Source organism: Rhinatrema bivittatum, chromosome 17 (assembly GCF_901001135.1).
Source record: "Rhinatrema bivittatum chromosome 17, aRhiBiv1.1, whole genome shotgun sequence".
NCBI classification, from domain to species: Eukaryota; Metazoa; Chordata; class Amphibia; order Gymnophiona; family Rhinatrematidae; genus Rhinatrema; species Rhinatrema bivittatum.
The window spans coordinates 17058918-17075523 of NC_042631.1; the positions used below are offsets into that span (position 1 = coordinate 17058918).

The 16606-nt window shown below is 47.2% G+C and overlaps 1 protein-coding gene across 1 annotated transcript in view; it reads left to right on the forward strand.

Annotated features, from left to right (window-relative positions):
* The window catches only part of C17H11orf49 (chromosome 17 C11orf49 homolog), a 66394-nt gene extending 53027 nt beyond the window's left edge, over positions 1-13367 (forward strand). Inside the window, exons 5-9 of the mRNA XM_029582588.1 lie at positions 2404-2489; positions 2705-2900; positions 4069-4178; positions 9113-9176; positions 11139-13367. Coding sequence (XP_029438448.1) covers positions 2404-2489; positions 2705-2900; positions 4069-4178; positions 9113-9176; positions 11139-11310 — 628 coding nt within the window. The 3' untranslated portion in view covers positions 11311-13367. The remainder of the gene's footprint in view (positions 1-2403; positions 2490-2704; positions 2901-4068; positions 4179-9112; positions 9177-11138) is intronic.
* Positions 13368-16606: the final 3239 nt, after the last annotated feature.

The window sequence follows — 16606 nt, forward strand, 5'->3', positions numbered from 1 at the left end:
TAGTAGGAAGGCGAGGTGTCTGACTTTGCTTCCTGTTTACCTCTTATTATCCTTAGCCCTTCCTTCTCCTTAAAACAACTGAAGGTTGGCCCTTGTGAACGAGTCCTCGTCAGGCCTGGGATTTAGGGTAATGTAGGCCCAACCTTTTTCTAGGTGCCAAAGTGTTACCACCGCTGCCTACGTCTAAACTGAACTCCGCTGCTGCGCTTCTCTTTCAGCACCGACTCCGAGGGCAGCAGGAACAAAATATGAGAAAGCAGGGCAGCCTGGGGCCTTCCGTAGCCCTTTCGTGCTGACGGGACCCTGCGGCAGTGCACCCCTCGCACGGGCTTCCCTGGTAACAGGAGGAGGGCTGGGAGTACTGCAGGGTCCCGTCCGCACGAAAGGGCTACGGAAGGCCCCAGGCTGCCCTGCTTTCTCATATTTTGTTCCTGCTGCCATCGGAATTGGTGCCACAACTGCATGGTGAGGGGGGAGCAGGGTGGAGAGATCACATCCTAGGAGGGGGAGGAAAACTCCCCCTGCCCCCATTGCCTACAGGTGCACATCGGCTTAATCCAAGACAAGTGACACCACCCGGATCTTAAGACCACAGCGCTGTCACATTATAGGAAACCACCAGCCTACCCTGCAGTTCCTTGGGAAGAGGCAATAAGAGAATGCAAAGGGCAGATAAAGGAGGCCAAACAGGTTAGCGTCAGCAGATTGGTGGTGGCTGAGCATTGTCCAGCAAGGCGACGCAAAGAAAACAAGGAACACAAAATATGGCAGAGCAAGCCATGGAGTGACCAGCTTGGTACCAGCAGGCTACAACGCCCCAGAAACCAACCCGGGTCCGTGCCAGCAGACTGGTGGTGGCCCCTGGCCAGGTACTGTGCAGCAAGATGGGAACACGAAAACAAGAAACCCAGGCTAGCAACACCACAGGCCGTAGGGCAGCTGACCTGGTACTGCAGACTCCAACGTCCCAGAAACTACATGGGTCTGTGCCATCCAGCACAGCCACAGGAGCCGAAGACGCTGGATGTTCAGGCAACAGCCTCACTAGTTTTGATCACCGTTTAGATTATTGCAAAGATTTGGGAAGGAGGGGGATCTTGTATGCTCCTCTCTAGCCAGGATGGGATATAAGGAGAGAGAGAATCCTGCAGGGGGTCGTGCTTTCTGGCTGGCAGTGTGAAGAGGAATAAACTTCCCTCTGCTTCTGGCTTTGTTTTGGGGTGCAGGGGTAGATGGACGAAACGGTCAGCTGGTTGGATTTGGCTACCAGACTTGGTTCCCATTGCTGCCAGCTATGATTGCTGATTGGAAACGGGCTGAAGGGGTTGACCTTATGCCTCCCTGATTTCAAATACAGTTCAAAGGCTGTATTACATTCAAGCACATCTGGTTGGGTGAGTTAGCCGGAAAAGATTTCTCCGGTTAACTCTCACAGGATACTCAGCGTCATGGTAATGCTTCTGAGTGTCCCCCCAAAAGTTGCCAGGTAAGTCTTATCCAGCTAAGTAGCAAATAAGCAACTTCTAAGCAAATAGGCAATCTTCAAAAATGGGATGGTTCACACCAACACGTATGGCAAAAGCAATGTGACACTGACAAAATGCTCATTAAATGGGCAGTCATGGGCCAGCACGATCTGGGATTTTATTCTACTCGTTCTAAAATAGATAGTTTAATTTCTTCTCTAATAATCACATGCTCAGCTCTTTAAAATAAAGGGCAAACGTGCTTCCAAATATCTTCTTTTTAAAAATCTGGCACAGCTGTGTTTTGATGCTAGGGGTCAGTATTGCGGGACGTTTTCACGTGGAGGGCGATTTTCAAAGCCTTGTGCCTGGGCGGACCGACCCGTCTGAACACCGCCCTTCTCGGAATGGCTAAAAGTACCCGGGCTCCCAACGGGTGCACTTTTAACCATGTTTAAAAGGGGCCTTTCTGGCAGAGCCGGTAGACAGGGGCAGTAATGGAAGTTTTGAAATCTGTCCATGGACTTTTCCCCGCTTTCTTCTGCGCAGAAAAAGAAGGTGGCAAAGTCAGCAAAGACTGTTGTCACCAGGCTGCTGAAAATCGCCTCTAAATCCTTACTGTTCCAGTTTTACTTGAACCTTCATCCTTTATGGGCCTATCCAGCTCAAACACCAACCTGTGCATGGGCTATTCCAGCCTCTATAGTGGGGATAAGTATTGCATTGCATCTGGACAGAATTTAGACTTTGCGTTCTGTATATAATCCTTGTATTATTTCTAAACTATGTCATAAATATAATTCCATTATGTGTCAATGGGAAGATAAAGCTTCATAAATCAGGCCCTTTGCATAAACATAAAAGTCCGGGAGACGTCTGGCTGTGGTGGAAGTGCTCTCTGCTGATTCAGGTGTCCCTTCTCTCTCTGCCTCCTTAGGATTGTCCTGATGGATGATGCTATGGACTGCTTAATGTCCTTCGCAGACTTCCTCTTCGCCTTTCAGCTTCAGTTTTACTACTCCGGTGAGTACAGGAGAGGCTGTGGTCACTGGAGAAACAGGCTCTCTCTCCTTCCCTCCTCCTGTTATGGATTTGGTGCACTGGACTCTTGCTGGCTGCTTGTCCAGATGGGTCATTGCATGCGATCTGATTGTTACTGGTAAATCTCCTGTACTCCCATCTTAAGTTCTCATTTTCACCATCACCACGTCCCGTCCCTTTTTTTTTTGTTTTTGCAGAATTCTTGGAGAGCGCAGCTGCCATTTATCAAGATCTACTGAACGGCAAAAACCCTAACACCGTAGTGGTGCCAACGTCCTCCTCTGGGCAGCACCGCCAGCGGTCAGCCCTGAATGAGTGCAGCCCGCACGATGGCGTGGAGACTCCATTGTTCTACCAGTGCTTAGAGAGCCTGTGCGATAGGTACAAACAGAGGTGAGCCAGGGAGGGACGGTTTCCTTGTCTTGGGGAAGCACTGGGGCACAGGACTCTGCTGTTAGTGATGACAAGGTTGGCCGCCTTGCTGATTGCTTTTGTTTTAATTAAGTGTTAACTGCCATACATGAACAGATCAACTTTGTGTCTTGGGAGACAAAAGTAAGAGGAAAACATGTTTTTATTGGCTCTGTACTGAAAGCATTCTTTGAAGACCTGAGCTTGCTTGTTAAATGTGCCTGAGACGGGTCGGCTCCTGTTCCCGTCTTTGCTCCCTTATCATCACTTGGTATAAGCGTGGCATGCTTATGGCTTAGATGAATGTATGACGTGATAGAATGAAAGATGGGAGGTGTCCTTTCTGTGTACGAGTTCTGTGCATCTCGCTCACGCAGCCACAATTCTAGCAACCACCTCTGCCTTCCAGGCTGCACCTGGCTTCCAAATACGCACAGCAGACTGTATCAAGAGCGGGTTATTCATAGCTTTTATATATAGCATTGATTGTATACATACGTGTGGAAGGCTGGTTGTGTTTGTGGGAAAGGATCACGTGTGGCTGTTTAGGGGAGAGTGTGGCGGATTCATATGGGAGCTGGATTATGTTTTATGTGTGGGGAAGATGGAGTTTAAGTGTAAACATAGAACATGATGACCGATAAAAGACTAAAAGGCCCATCAAGTCTGCCTGTAGAGGCAGATTAAATGCGGATGTAGTAGAAGACAGGTTGCCCGTGTGTATATGGAGGTATGGTGCGGGGCTGTGTGTCTGTTTGTCCAGGGAGCATGTACGTATGTAGGGACAGGGAGCAGTTACAGTCCTTGGTTAGGAAACAAGCTGGATTTACAGCACTTTAACCCGGGTGCAGTTAAAGTCCACACACCACATGGCAGCTGTTTACTGCTGCTGGAGAATTCATTGTCCGGTAGGTTTCCTTTCCAGGAGCTGGACCGGTGTATGAACACGCATTCCCTCCTAATATGCCAGGTTCCTGCTGCTTTGCATTTCTGAATGATTCGGAGAAGGGCATGGGGGCAGTATTAGTGCCCATACAATGCAGAGAAAAGGCAGTAAAGAGGACAAGAGCCAGGGTTGGAGTAGAGAAGGAGGATGAGACCTGAGAGGCAAGTCACCACCCTCTTAATGAAAATAATTCTCTCTCCACAGCTGCCCTCCTCCAGCTCTCATTGGAGAGGTTCTGACCGGTGTTCACAGACTGACCTTCTATGGGTTTCTCATGATCCTTTCAAAGCATCAGGGACTCAACAAAACCATTGGTAAGAAAAGACTGGAAGCATGTGATACAGCCCAGAAGGACTAGGAGGTCAATATTCCTCAGGCCGGTAACTTTTCCAGTTCCACTCAATCTACCCCTAAAGTTCTCAGGTACTTTTCTCACCAGAATTTCCAGACTAACTTTGGGTGGTGCTGAACATCAGTGCTACGTGGACTAAGTGAAACCATGGCCCGGGAACATCCCCAGCACCCTCTGAGGCTGGGTACATTTTGGGCAGGAATCAAAGTTCACATTTTTCAACTCTTGGTTTATGTCTGACTAATTCCAAAAGTTACCCAGAGAAGGCCTTTGAAAATCAACGTGTGTGTGTGTGTGTGTGTGTGTGTGTGTGTGTGTGTGTCTCTATGTGTCGTATGCTTATGGCTTGGATGGTATGATAGCTCTCCTTTGTGTGCAGGGTGCGGGTTACAAATTATTTTAAATAAATTAGACTTTCTGTGTATTTGCTGTCCAAACATAAGCGTGTCCTAGAAACACTGATGGATCCTGGAACTTCTTGTATTCGTGGCCAGACAGAGCTTCTCCTAAGCTCTAGAAATGCCTTGAAGTTCATGAGCTCAATCTTCCTGTTTGACTGTTGTTGTCTTCGCTGTTCTTTTCTCTTACCTCTTAATCTCGCCAGGCTTTGTTAGTTTTGTTCAGTTAGGTCTTGTTGTCCTATAAAGTTTAATTTCTATTATAATAGAGTTTGTTTACATTGACTCCTCCACAGGTCATTTGTGTCTAGACGTGCTGAGAGCATCAAGTGATTGCATACGGTTTCTTGTTGACACATTTCGCTAAAGATTTTTATTTTGCTCTCACTGCTTTTCATGGACATAGCAGCAAGGCATCAAAATGGGTCAGTAGCCTCAAAACCTGCTACTGCTGAGCAGGCCAGATATCCCATGTTGATATGACGGCATCTGCAGCAGGCCCTGGGAGCAGGCTATGACGCATCTCGATGGGGGGATAGGGCCTGCAGTTCTCGGGGTCCTTTCTGATTAGGGTAAGCCCAGCTCTAAGATGTCCCTTAAGCCTGGGAAAATGGCCTGGGCTAATGTGACACAACTGATTGGCAGTCTAAGCACTGCTCAGTCGTTTCTGCATTTTAATGTGAGGTGAGGGCTTGTCTCCTTCTATGCAACTGAGTGCTTCAAAGGACTAGAAGTACTCGGTGCACAAGGGGTGAAGGTGCCAAGCAAGGCCTTGGCATCCAAATCCCTTTGTTGCACAGTTCAAAGAGCTCAGTTGTGGTGCCAGTTTTCCACACCCTAAAGCAACCACTACTTCCTCGGCAGTTTGAGCCGCTCCAAACTCCTAGTTCTGACATCCAGATTTTGAAGAAGTCCACTGTCCCAACAACCTCTTTGCATCAGCTGAGCTGGCCTCAAGGTGGTGCCTTAGGTGTCTTGGCATTGGGTGTGGATGCAGGTACGTCTGTGTCCGGGCCACTGGTTGCTCCAGGGATCTTTATGCAGGACTCAGGCTCCCTGTTGTGTTGGTGCAAATGCTGGAACTAAAGCCCCCTCTGGGTTAAGCCTTGGCTTTGCCGCATCAAAGGTGACACCAGAGTCAGCCTTGCCGAAGGATGCTTATAGGTTCCTAAACCAAAGGGCTTACGCTCTAAATGAAGACAAGATTGCAGGTGTGGCCCTCTTACGTTGGCTGTGTGCACTATAAAGCAGCTCTGGACTCGTGTATAACGTCAGGCTATTCCCTCACAGGAGCATAAACCGAATGCCTCTCCTTTCCCTCGTGGCGATCTTCCGCCAGGTTACAGACCTGCAGCCTTTCTGAACTTACTCTATTGGGGGGAAAAAGGCTGCTGCTGGCCCTGACCCGGTACTGTTTATTGTGCAACATGCCCGCTGCCTTTCCTGCACTCTCGCCGCCTGTTGCCATCACACCCAGGCTGCCTCTAATCGACTCTTCCTTTCCTACCCTCGCTTTCTTCCTCCCTCACAGAGACGAGCTCTCCATCCTCACTCTCTCTTCCTCTGTCTTACCTCCTTTTCAAAGCCTCAGCCTCCCTGTGGTCTATTAAAGCCCCAGCATGACTGGGTTAGGGCAGGGCTGTTTACCCAGCAGCCATAAAGATAATATATCAAAGGGATAGAAATGAAAGGCAAGAGAATTCCTTTGGCAAACAGGCTTAGGAGTGGAGCAAAGAATATGAAAAGGGCCCCCGTAGCTGAGGCACATGACGAGCTTTTCTGTGAAGCTTTCTAACGTAGCCATGCCCCGAAGAGCAGAGGAAGCAGCTGGAGCAGAGCGCAGCCTCCACGCCAGTGTCATTCTTTGCCAGGTTTGTCTCTCTGGCAGGCCGCCAGGCCCCTCACAGGCGCACGTAGGTGCAGAAGCGGGGGAAGGGGGCGGAAGAGGAGGGCTAGCCCGGCCATTTCCCTCCCGCGGGATGTGAGAGGGCAATCCTGCAGCACGCCGCAAGTTTAAATCCCGCTCCTGTCGGGCGCCCACACTCGGCTTCCGCTGTACCTCGTTCTCCCCCCAGCCCATTCCGTATCTGGGGGAGGCGCCGTGCTGCCTGCTCCTTTCCCCCCCCCCCCCCCCCGGTAGTTGCTCTTGCTCGCTTCGCTCTGCTCGCTTCGTTCTGGGATGAATGGTTTAGGGCGCTTTGCTTGATTTTGGGGTGCCTGGCTCTGCTCGCTCGCCCTTAACGATTATACTCGCCAAGTTCCACACGCGCACGCGCCTTTGCTCGCTTAGTGTTAGGGCGACTACTTCAACGTGCTCGCTGTCTTCCACAAGTGCAAGAAAGGCCCAGCGTTGCACCCATTAGTGCAAGGGGGACCCTGAAAGGTGATGTTGGGAGAAGGTAAAGGAGGAGAGATTCTGGGCTGGACCGAAGTCAGTGGGGTAGAAGAAAGAAAGAGAGGAGCAAGAAAAGGAGAGAGAGGGATAAGACAGGAGAGGTGAGACCAAGAGGCATTAGTGAGGCACAGAAATTTTCAGGGAGCTGTCGGTGGGAATCAGCGTTCCCTGTCTTTGTATTTAGTGGGTCAGTTTTCAAAGGGTTTCAGTGCTTAAAATTGGAAGTTGCACCTGCGTGTACCACAAGTGGTATTTTGTGAAAGCTCCGCGTGCCAGCGATGTTGGGCGTAAATGTAGCTGAAAAAGAAGGGGCAGTGTAGGAGCATTCGGGGGAAGGGGGTTGGGAGTTGGCTCACAAGTCAGTGTTCGTGCAAACATTACTGAGCGCATGCACCTGCCAAACGAGTCACGGAAGTGAAATCGCCCTTGCCTGCAGTTTTTGGGTGAGAGGTCTGGGTTCATTGGTGGGGGGGCCGGTGAGGATGAAGTGGTGGAGGTGGTCAGTGAACTGGTGATTATAAAAGTTCAGTACATGCACAAGTAAGTATTTTCATAAGCAGAGTATGTGCATACTATATGCAGTATCGGCCTGTGTGCATAAACCATGGGAAATGCAGGCACGTGTTACAATTATTGCACACACAAAATGTGGGTGTATTATAAAATATGTATAGGAAGTACGCAGCTCCCTGCATTAGAGTACACTGTGTACTGACACACATGCACATACTTTTGTGACCGAGATACGCAGTATTTTATAAACTCTGCAGCTCCTCCCTACAGTTTATAAAATCCAGGCGTAACTTTATGTGCACACACTTAGACGTGTAAGTGCTGGCTTACACACGTTGTTGAAAATGTATTTTATATTGTCTGTTAGGTCAAATAATTATTGATTTAATCTGTTTTTTATTTGTTTGCATAGTGATGACATTTCAAATATTTCATAAATGCAAACTATAGTCTGTCCCCTACAGCTGTATGTTTGTAGTGTTGCGTGAGTGTAACAGTACATGCGTGTGCAAGACTGTGCCAGATTGTGTTATACTGCTTGAGTGACAAAGTATGTGTGTGCCAGATTGTAATAATGCATGTGTAACAGTGCACGTGTGTAGAAGACTGCCAGATCATGTCATGTTGCATGTGTGTGTGTTACACTGTATTCTGTGTGTGTGTGTGTGTGCATGTGAATGCCAATTTATGAAATTTCATGAGCCTAACAGTCTTCCTGCAAGACTGTTTCAGACTATGTGATACGAGTGTAAGTGTGCATATCTCTGTGTGACTGAGCATGTGGGTAAGACTTTGTAACTCGCATTTGTGTGTGCCTTTAAGAAATTTACCATGTACACATGCCAGTATTTATTTGTAAATGTGTGTGTGCATGTGAGATTTGTTTCTGTGTAATTGTATGTGGGTGATTCTTTGCATGTGTGATTGCACGTGTAAGCTAGTTGCACAGTTGTACACAGGCATGCGCACTCATGTGAAGTTGCACATTAAGATATTTGTATATGTCTGATTTGTATATATGTGCAAGATTGCATGTGAGCAAGTATTTACAAATATATAAAATCTTGTTTTCAGTGGGGCAGTTTTAATTTACAATCAAATGAGTTAGTAATTGTTATGATGGACTAACAAAATGGGTCTTGATTTTGGTTGTATTCTGCTTTGATGTTTAATCGAAAGGTGGATAATTAAGTATGGGTAAAGAAATGAATTGATAAATATGTATGTGTGTGATGTAGCCTGTTTAGTGTGTCTGTGTGTGTGTGTAGGAACATAAGAACCTGCCATACTGGGTCAGACCAAGGGTCCATCAAGCCCAGCATCCTGTTTCCAACAGAGGCCAAACCAGGCCATGTGTGATTGTTCAAGGCTGGATTTAAGTTTATGGCACCTATAGGTAGAGGACATGTGCTGGGAGCTTTTGCCCCCAGAAATCAGAGAGTCCCAGTTTTTGGACGCCTTCAGAATTTGGCACCCTGGGCACGTTCCCATGCTGCCTGTGCTCGAACCTAACTCTGTGTGTGCGTGCGTGTAAGCTTGTCTTGTTTATGTGTCTGTGCTGATGTCAATCCCTGCTGTCGACCCTTTCAGGAGCTTTGCCAGAGAAGGGGAAATTACTGGAGGACACAACTATGGACAAGGCACTGGAAAATATGTAAGTGTGACTTTCTCTGACCGAGACATGGAAGAAACTGTATGTGTGTGTGTATATATATATATATTTATTTATTTATAGATTCTTCTATACCGTGGTACGTATAGCTATACATCACCTTGGTTTACAGTGAAACAATAAATTAGCAACAGGTATATACATATACACATATCTTGTTATATATGTGTAAACATATGTAACAAGCATAACAAGATTCAGAAAGCAATGAGGGGGCAAGTTATCCGGCTAAAGTTATTACAAGGATTCAGCTGCATAAATGTCCTGCCTTTAGTTAGTTGTTTGAAGGATCCAGTCCCACGGTACTCGGCGGGGGTACAGGGTTATTGGGTGATTTACGTAGGTTTGCTAAGGGTTGCATGTCACACCGTATGTTACACTTCCACACACATGAGATGGAGTGGCATCAGTGCAGAAGAGCGAATGGTCCAGTGTGGAGCTGATTAAGCAGTCGTGCGAGAAGGGGATAGATAATCCTGTAGCTGGTTACTGTTCTAATATGGCAGGCCATGCTTCAGTATAAACGGCCAGCTACATTCACAATGTAACCGGTTTAAGTGGCCGCAAAATAAAACAAAGCAAAAAAAACTCTTTGGGGACTTCAGAACCAATTCTCCAGCCCCCTGCCCCAAAACACTTTAAAATAAGTGCAGGCAAGGCGCTCGGTTCCCCCCACGCCACCCAGTCCACCAAAGAAAACGCAGTGGGCGCGTGGGCCCTGAGGCCGCCCACCCCCCCAGCCGAGAGCGCGGGACTGCCATACCCACCTTCAGCATTGCTCAGTGTTAGTATTTAACTCTGCAGCAGAGTTACCTGGCTGAATATTAGCTAACTTAGGGATAGATTTAGTCAGCTGCGATGAGCGTTTAACATCGAGTAGCACTATAGAAACGTTAAGTAGTAAAAACGGCATTTATCGCGCAATATTTTCCCAAGCACAAACCCTGCCCTGTATTTAAATGAGCTGCTTTGCATGCATGACATTGGCAAGTGCATGCAGAGCAGCTCCTGCATATGGAATCTAATGCAAAGAAAATCACAGGACTAGCCTCGTATAGTGCACGCCACAAGCATTAGCTGCAACTCAGGAGTTGTCGCTAGCTTTGCTCAGAGGCTTTGGAACTCTTAATGCGCATCCCAGTGCCTCCGTGCTGAGATTTTAAAGGGTCCCCCCTCCCCCCAATGTGTAAAAGACCCCTGGCTACCCACCCCCACTGCCTCTAGAAGCGTCTCAAAAATAAAAAAAAATGGATACAATCACACGATGACACCCCTCCCCACCCCCTCCCCACCCCCTCCCCATACCTTACAATATGTCCCTGGTAGTCTAAGCTCCGGGCTGGTCGCTGCCATTTTCCAAAGTGGCACCAGCTGACCTTTTGCCCCTATCAAGTTCGGCCAACACCATTTTGGAAAATGGTGCCAACTGGCCCAGAGCCTGAGGGACGCTCCAGGCCCCACTAGACTACCAGCAACATATTGTAAGGTCTGGGGAGGGATGTGCAGGGTGGGCTAGGGTGAGGAGTGTCCTGTCCTGTCCTGACAGCGGTGCCAGGGAAGCTGGAAGTGTGACACATACTCTCTGAGGTAAACGTGCAATGTGTACTGACTGTAGGATGAAGATGCTCTCTGGGTGATCTCAGGGCCAGATTTAAGATTTGGGCACCCATAGGCAAAGGCCTCACCCCTTTGCAGCTGTGCTGGCACATGGATCTAAAACAAACAAGCTGGTTCCTCTGGCCTGGATATTTGGCACCCCAGGTATGTTGCCGATGCCTAAATCCAGGCCTGGGTTCTCTCATTCATTGGCAGAACATAGGTCTCTCGGGGGCTGGGAACAGAGATGCGTCTGCTGCTTCTCCTGCATGCACAAGCCCCGGCTCTTCCTCAGTTCCATAACCCGACCGCTGTTCTTTTTTTTTTTTTCTTACTTTTATCTCTCAGCGTTGCTCAGATGTCTGAGAACTCCATCTCCGGTCCTGCAGCGGGCCCGCTGACCGTTCAGCCTCGAGAGCTGCCACGCATCAGCTCCGCTCGGAAATCTCTCCACCACCGGCCAAGAACGGACCTCGAGAGCGATGGTTCCCCTGAAGAAACGGATTCCTCTGAAAACTAAACATAATCTGCCCCCTCCATGCGTGTGTGTGTGTGTCCATATTCATAGCGCATGCACACACACACACACATGTAAATACTCACTCTCACAGATATACACACATTCATATTGCATTCGGCAGGAGTTTGGGTAAAGTCTGCTGCTTGTGCTCTGCAACTATTCTGTTAGTGAAGAGAAAATCGCATCATTAAATGGAAAGCTCTTTGGGGGGAGAGATCTGGTAACCGCGTGAATTATCTTACGCTGCAATGTGAATAGTGAATGTGGTATAATAAAGATCACAGTTATCACCCTCTCAAACAGGCCGATTCTGTAAAGTGTGCCGGCCAGTTAGCATGGACACTCAGTTTCACCTGCATCCCGTTTTCCTAACCCATGGCTGTCAGCATCTGTTTTCTGAACCCGCTGACAGCCCATCTCTCCTGGACCAAGGAGGCGTTAGGGGCGCATGATCGTCCCTAGCGCCTCCTTGTGGCGCAACCCCCTCATTTAAATACAGGGTCGCACGGTGGGAGAGCGGGCGCTCAACACTGAGCACCCGTTTTTCCCGCAGAACTTAACTGTATCGGCCTGACAGATAGAGAAAAAGTTCTTAGAGCAAGTTCCATTGCACTGCTGTGAAAAAGCAGACCTCCTGCCACGGACAGTGCTCTGGTGCCCTCTGCTGGCAGCAAAATGCAAGTCCTCCAGCGTCTAGGAAGGGGGAAAGTTAAGATTCACTTTAGCCACCGTGCGGTAGGTATTCAGGCCACGTCAGCGCAGAGCTCCGGGCGAAGGCTGCATTTAAAGGTGACACTGGAAAGCTTAGGCACGGAAAAAGTAGAAACTATAGCCAAATGTTGAATAGGCAGACAAAGTGTAAAATGAAATTGAAAATTGAATTAAAATTAGAGGAGCATCTTGCTAAAGAAGGCAGGTTAACAACAGAGAATAAGACCCATACAGTTCTCTGAGGAGTTATCAGAAAAGGTAAGAGCAGAGAATTAGCATTCAAAAAATGTAAAAAAAACCCCAAAAAACGAGCAGAAGAAGGCAGGCAGAATTATCAGGAAAAGCAAAGGGAGGCAGGAGATCTGATTAGACGAGCAAAGTCCTCAATAGAAAAGAAAGCTGCCCCCTCACCAGGAGGAGGAGGTTAAAGCTATAAGGGAGAAGTGAAAAACCAAAGGGGCAATAGGCAAGAGGGAGGAATTGCAAAAGGCAAAAATCTTCAATAAATTCTTTTGCTCGGTATTTAAAGAAGGTGGGACATGGCACTGATAAATGTGACATTACTGTAAACCAAATTGCAGAGACCTTACACAAATGAGAGTGGCAACGGCACGCACCCCATGATACTGGTGGAGCTCAAGCATGTGCTTACAGAGCCCCTTCTGACTGGGTTGCACCTGTCCTTGAAGATGGGGGAAGGCTGTGGGGGGCTGGAGAAGAGTAGATATAGGCCTGGTGCGCAGAAGTGGGACCAGGGAGGAGTTGGGAAACTATAGACGTTTTCATCTAGCATCTCTAGTGGGCAAAACTGTGGAAAGAATATTAAAGCAAAAGCAACACTTTGAACCATGTAGCTTACAGGACAGCAGACACAGAGATCCTGTCGGACAGACTTGGTTGCTTTCTTTCATGACGTATTAAAAGTGCTGGATCAGGAAGGTGCAGTAAGGCTTCGGACACCAGTTTTGCAAGGAAGACTGGTTAACAGGCTGGATGGTGTGGAGCGCATTGAGTGAGGAACTACTTGCAGAGAGGGGTGGAGTTCTCTCTGGTGCTCCGTACTGAGATTGGCTCTTTTCGTTCTCTTCCTTGGTAAAACTGCAGAGACAGGTGAGGTGAAAACCCATGACACGAAATCCTGTTACAGTGTGGCAGAGATGAAAGAGGACTGTTAAAAACTGGAAGAGTGGCTGAAGGGTTTGGAAAATACGCTTCACTGTTACGGAGGGTAAAATTTGTGCGTCTGGAGCACAAACATCTATTTGCCACATGTCAGTCAGGAGAAGGGCTGAAAACTGACAAAAAAAAAAAAAGAGATCTCTGTGTGATATCTCAGAAGACCTCAAGACAGCCAGTAAGGGGCTCGCGAAAACAAACTTGTGCTTCCTTTAAAAACCATCAGATGAAAAACTACCTGCCCATAAGTGTACACCTGCTAACGTGCGCACGGAAACCTTTCCAGGAGACGTGCAAAGCGGGCGCGCCTCTGCTTAGTCGGGTAAACGTCCGCGCACACAGGACATGGCGCTCGTAACTTTCCCTGCATATCGGGCGGGCGTCTGTAGAACAAGCACTGCTTCATCCACTGAAATGCCTTGGGCAAAGTGCCCTCCCTATGTGAGGGAGGGCAAGAGAGAAATCCTAGCAGCGTGCTCACTTGTGCAAGCAGGAGGAAGGTGGCAACGGTGCCGCTTGCACATGTCACTGGTGTGATTTATTTAGATTTATATTCAGCACATTCAGGTACTGCAGGCATTTCCCTATCCCCAGAAGGCTCACAATCTAAGTTTGTACTTAAGGCAATGAAGGGTAAAGTGATTTGCCCAAGGTCACAAGGAGCAACAGCAGGACTCGAACCCACTAGGCTACTCCTCCAGATATGATCCCTTAGATTAAAAATCTATTTGTAAATCTCATTTTATGTATCCCCATCTTATTAGGCAGGCAGGATCTTTTCTGACTGCTGTAACCCTGGCTCTTGTATTAACGCGTTGTGATTATTGCAGCAGTCTACCTGTTGAGTGTTGGACTTCGGCGGAAGTCTGGGATTCAGCCTCAGTTGCTGGTGACAGTGGAGCACTGCATTGTTATGCTGCCACCTGCTGTCCAGCTCCAAAATCGTCAGGGGAAAAAAAACAAACCTTCTCCAAGGGAGTTTTACCTGGCGGACAAATAATAACATTCCCTCTACGTACCAGGATCAGTCCAGGACACCTGGGTTGTGACTCCGCACCAGTAGATGGCGGACAAATAATAACATTAACAGTGAAAGAGCAGTCTTCTTACTGGGGCATGCTTTTTGTAGAACACCGAGTTCTCTGCCAATGCCATTGCACTGTGACAGGGCAGGATGTGGAAAGAATAGAGGAAACCATTTTCAAAATAGCCAAACAAAAAAAAATGTACCATGAGCTAAAAATAAAACTGCTACTACGCAGAAGGACACTGTTCCTAATGCTTCTTAGTATTAACATAGTTTTCTGTAAACAGTATTCTAGAAAATTCTGTTACCAATTTAGCAGGCAAAATAACGAGAACAATGGGAACTGTCGAAAATAGAAAATACTAAAAGCAAATAATTCTTGGAGACCAGAAAGTCACCCAAATCACCTAATATTTTATTACAATTACAATAGCAATAAAATTATCTGCAGAAATGTACATATTTGCTTGGGATCTCTGAATTTGTAAGCAGATTATGTTCTGCTAAATTATCTTTACAATACAGTAGGACTCCCTCTGGCAGTGTGGCCAAAACTGCTTCTTGTAGATAAGATGGGTGGGGAGATCTGCGCCCATGATGATGATGATGATATCTGCAAAGTTCCTTTGTCTTAGTTCATTTCTTTTCAGCAGTGTGCAGATGATGTTACCCATCAATCATGGCTCATGTTGCTTGCACTCTGACAAGAGTTTCTGAGACTTCCACCCTGAATTTATTGTTGTGGCTTTGAAAAGAGATGTATCTGCAATTCTTTTGGTAAAACAGGAATAACAGGAGAGTGGCCTTGCAATGTCTGCATGCTCACAGCACTTTCAGCAAATATGTTGATTGTAGCTTTTTCACTAGCATTACCATTTTATAATAATCCATCTCGGTTCACAGAAACTAGTTTACGAGAATTGTCTTTGGCCTTTAGAATTGTACCTGGAAATGTATTAGGTATAATTCATCAGAACTAAACCCAGCTGCCTCACTGTGAATCAGCATGCATACTGTTGTATTGTGTTTCCAAGCAAGAGCGAAGGTTACAACCCTAAACAGAAAGCACGGGGGTAACCTGCATGGAGCGGCAGTTACAACCCTAAACAGTATAGGGGTAACTTGCATGGAGCGGCAGTTACAACCCTAAACAGAAAGCACGGGAGTAACCTGCATGGAGTGGCAGTTACAACCCTAAACAGAAAGCACAGGGGTAATCCGCATGGAGCGGCAATTACAACCCTAAACAGAAAGCACGGGGGTAACCCGCATGGAGCGGCAGTTACAACCCTAAACAGTACAGGGGTAACTTGCATGGAGCGGCAGTTACAATCCTAAACAGAAAGCATGGGGGTAACCTGCATGGAGCGGCAGTTACAACCCTAGGTGTAACTTGCATGGAGCGGCAGTTACAATCCTAAACAGAAAGCACGGGGGTAACCTGCATGGAGCGGCAGTTACAACCCTTAACAGAAAGCACACTGCATACTGCGGCAATTACGGCCCTAAAAACCTTGTTCGCCAGTCTGGATGGGCCATCTCTGTCTTTTTCTACCGTCATTTACTGCGTTACTATGTTTACAATTGGTTCAAAATGCTGAAATGCATGTCATTATGGGCACTAAATATGGGGACAGATTGTGTCCTGTTTTAAAGCCGTTCCATTGGCTGGTTGGTTGCCATATTTACTTTAAAATGTTATGCTTGATTTTTAAGTTTTTGTATAAAGCTGGCCATGGGCGAGCAGTGCACTCTTGGATGAGTTTTCTTTTGGTTTTCCCCTCACTTAAGGGAGTGTTATTTAATGTTTAAACAAGTTATTAAAATTAGAAGATGGGGAAATTACGTACGACTGGTGTGCCTTTTTCCTTGTGTACACCAAAGCAAAATACAAACAGCTGTGTGTACATTGCAATCTTTAACCCTCAAAGAATCCTAAATATAAAATATAGACATGTAGAAACCAGTCCCATCAGCCACCCAAAATATAACAGTAAAAATTCTAGAGAGAGGATCATAGCCTCCACCCAAAAAACACTCTAAACAAAACTTGAATACATCTGTAAAGTATAACTCAACCTTCCATACACAAATTAGACCTTTACCTACTGGCTCGAGGTGAGAGTGAGTGAATATAGACTTCCCAAATAGCTAAAACTCTTCTCTTGTCCTTAGGTGATTGAGCAGATTCCACATTCTCCATTTGCATGAAATGGTGGCCTGCATTCCTCCATTGCCAATAGTTGGGAGGGTCAGGATCTCTCCCTCTTTCCCTGTACGGACCCGGATCAGTCCAGACTCCTGGGTTTATGCCTCCCTGCCAGCAGATAGAGACAGAGAAAGTTTTACTGACCCCTGCCACATAATCGCTGGTGCCACCTG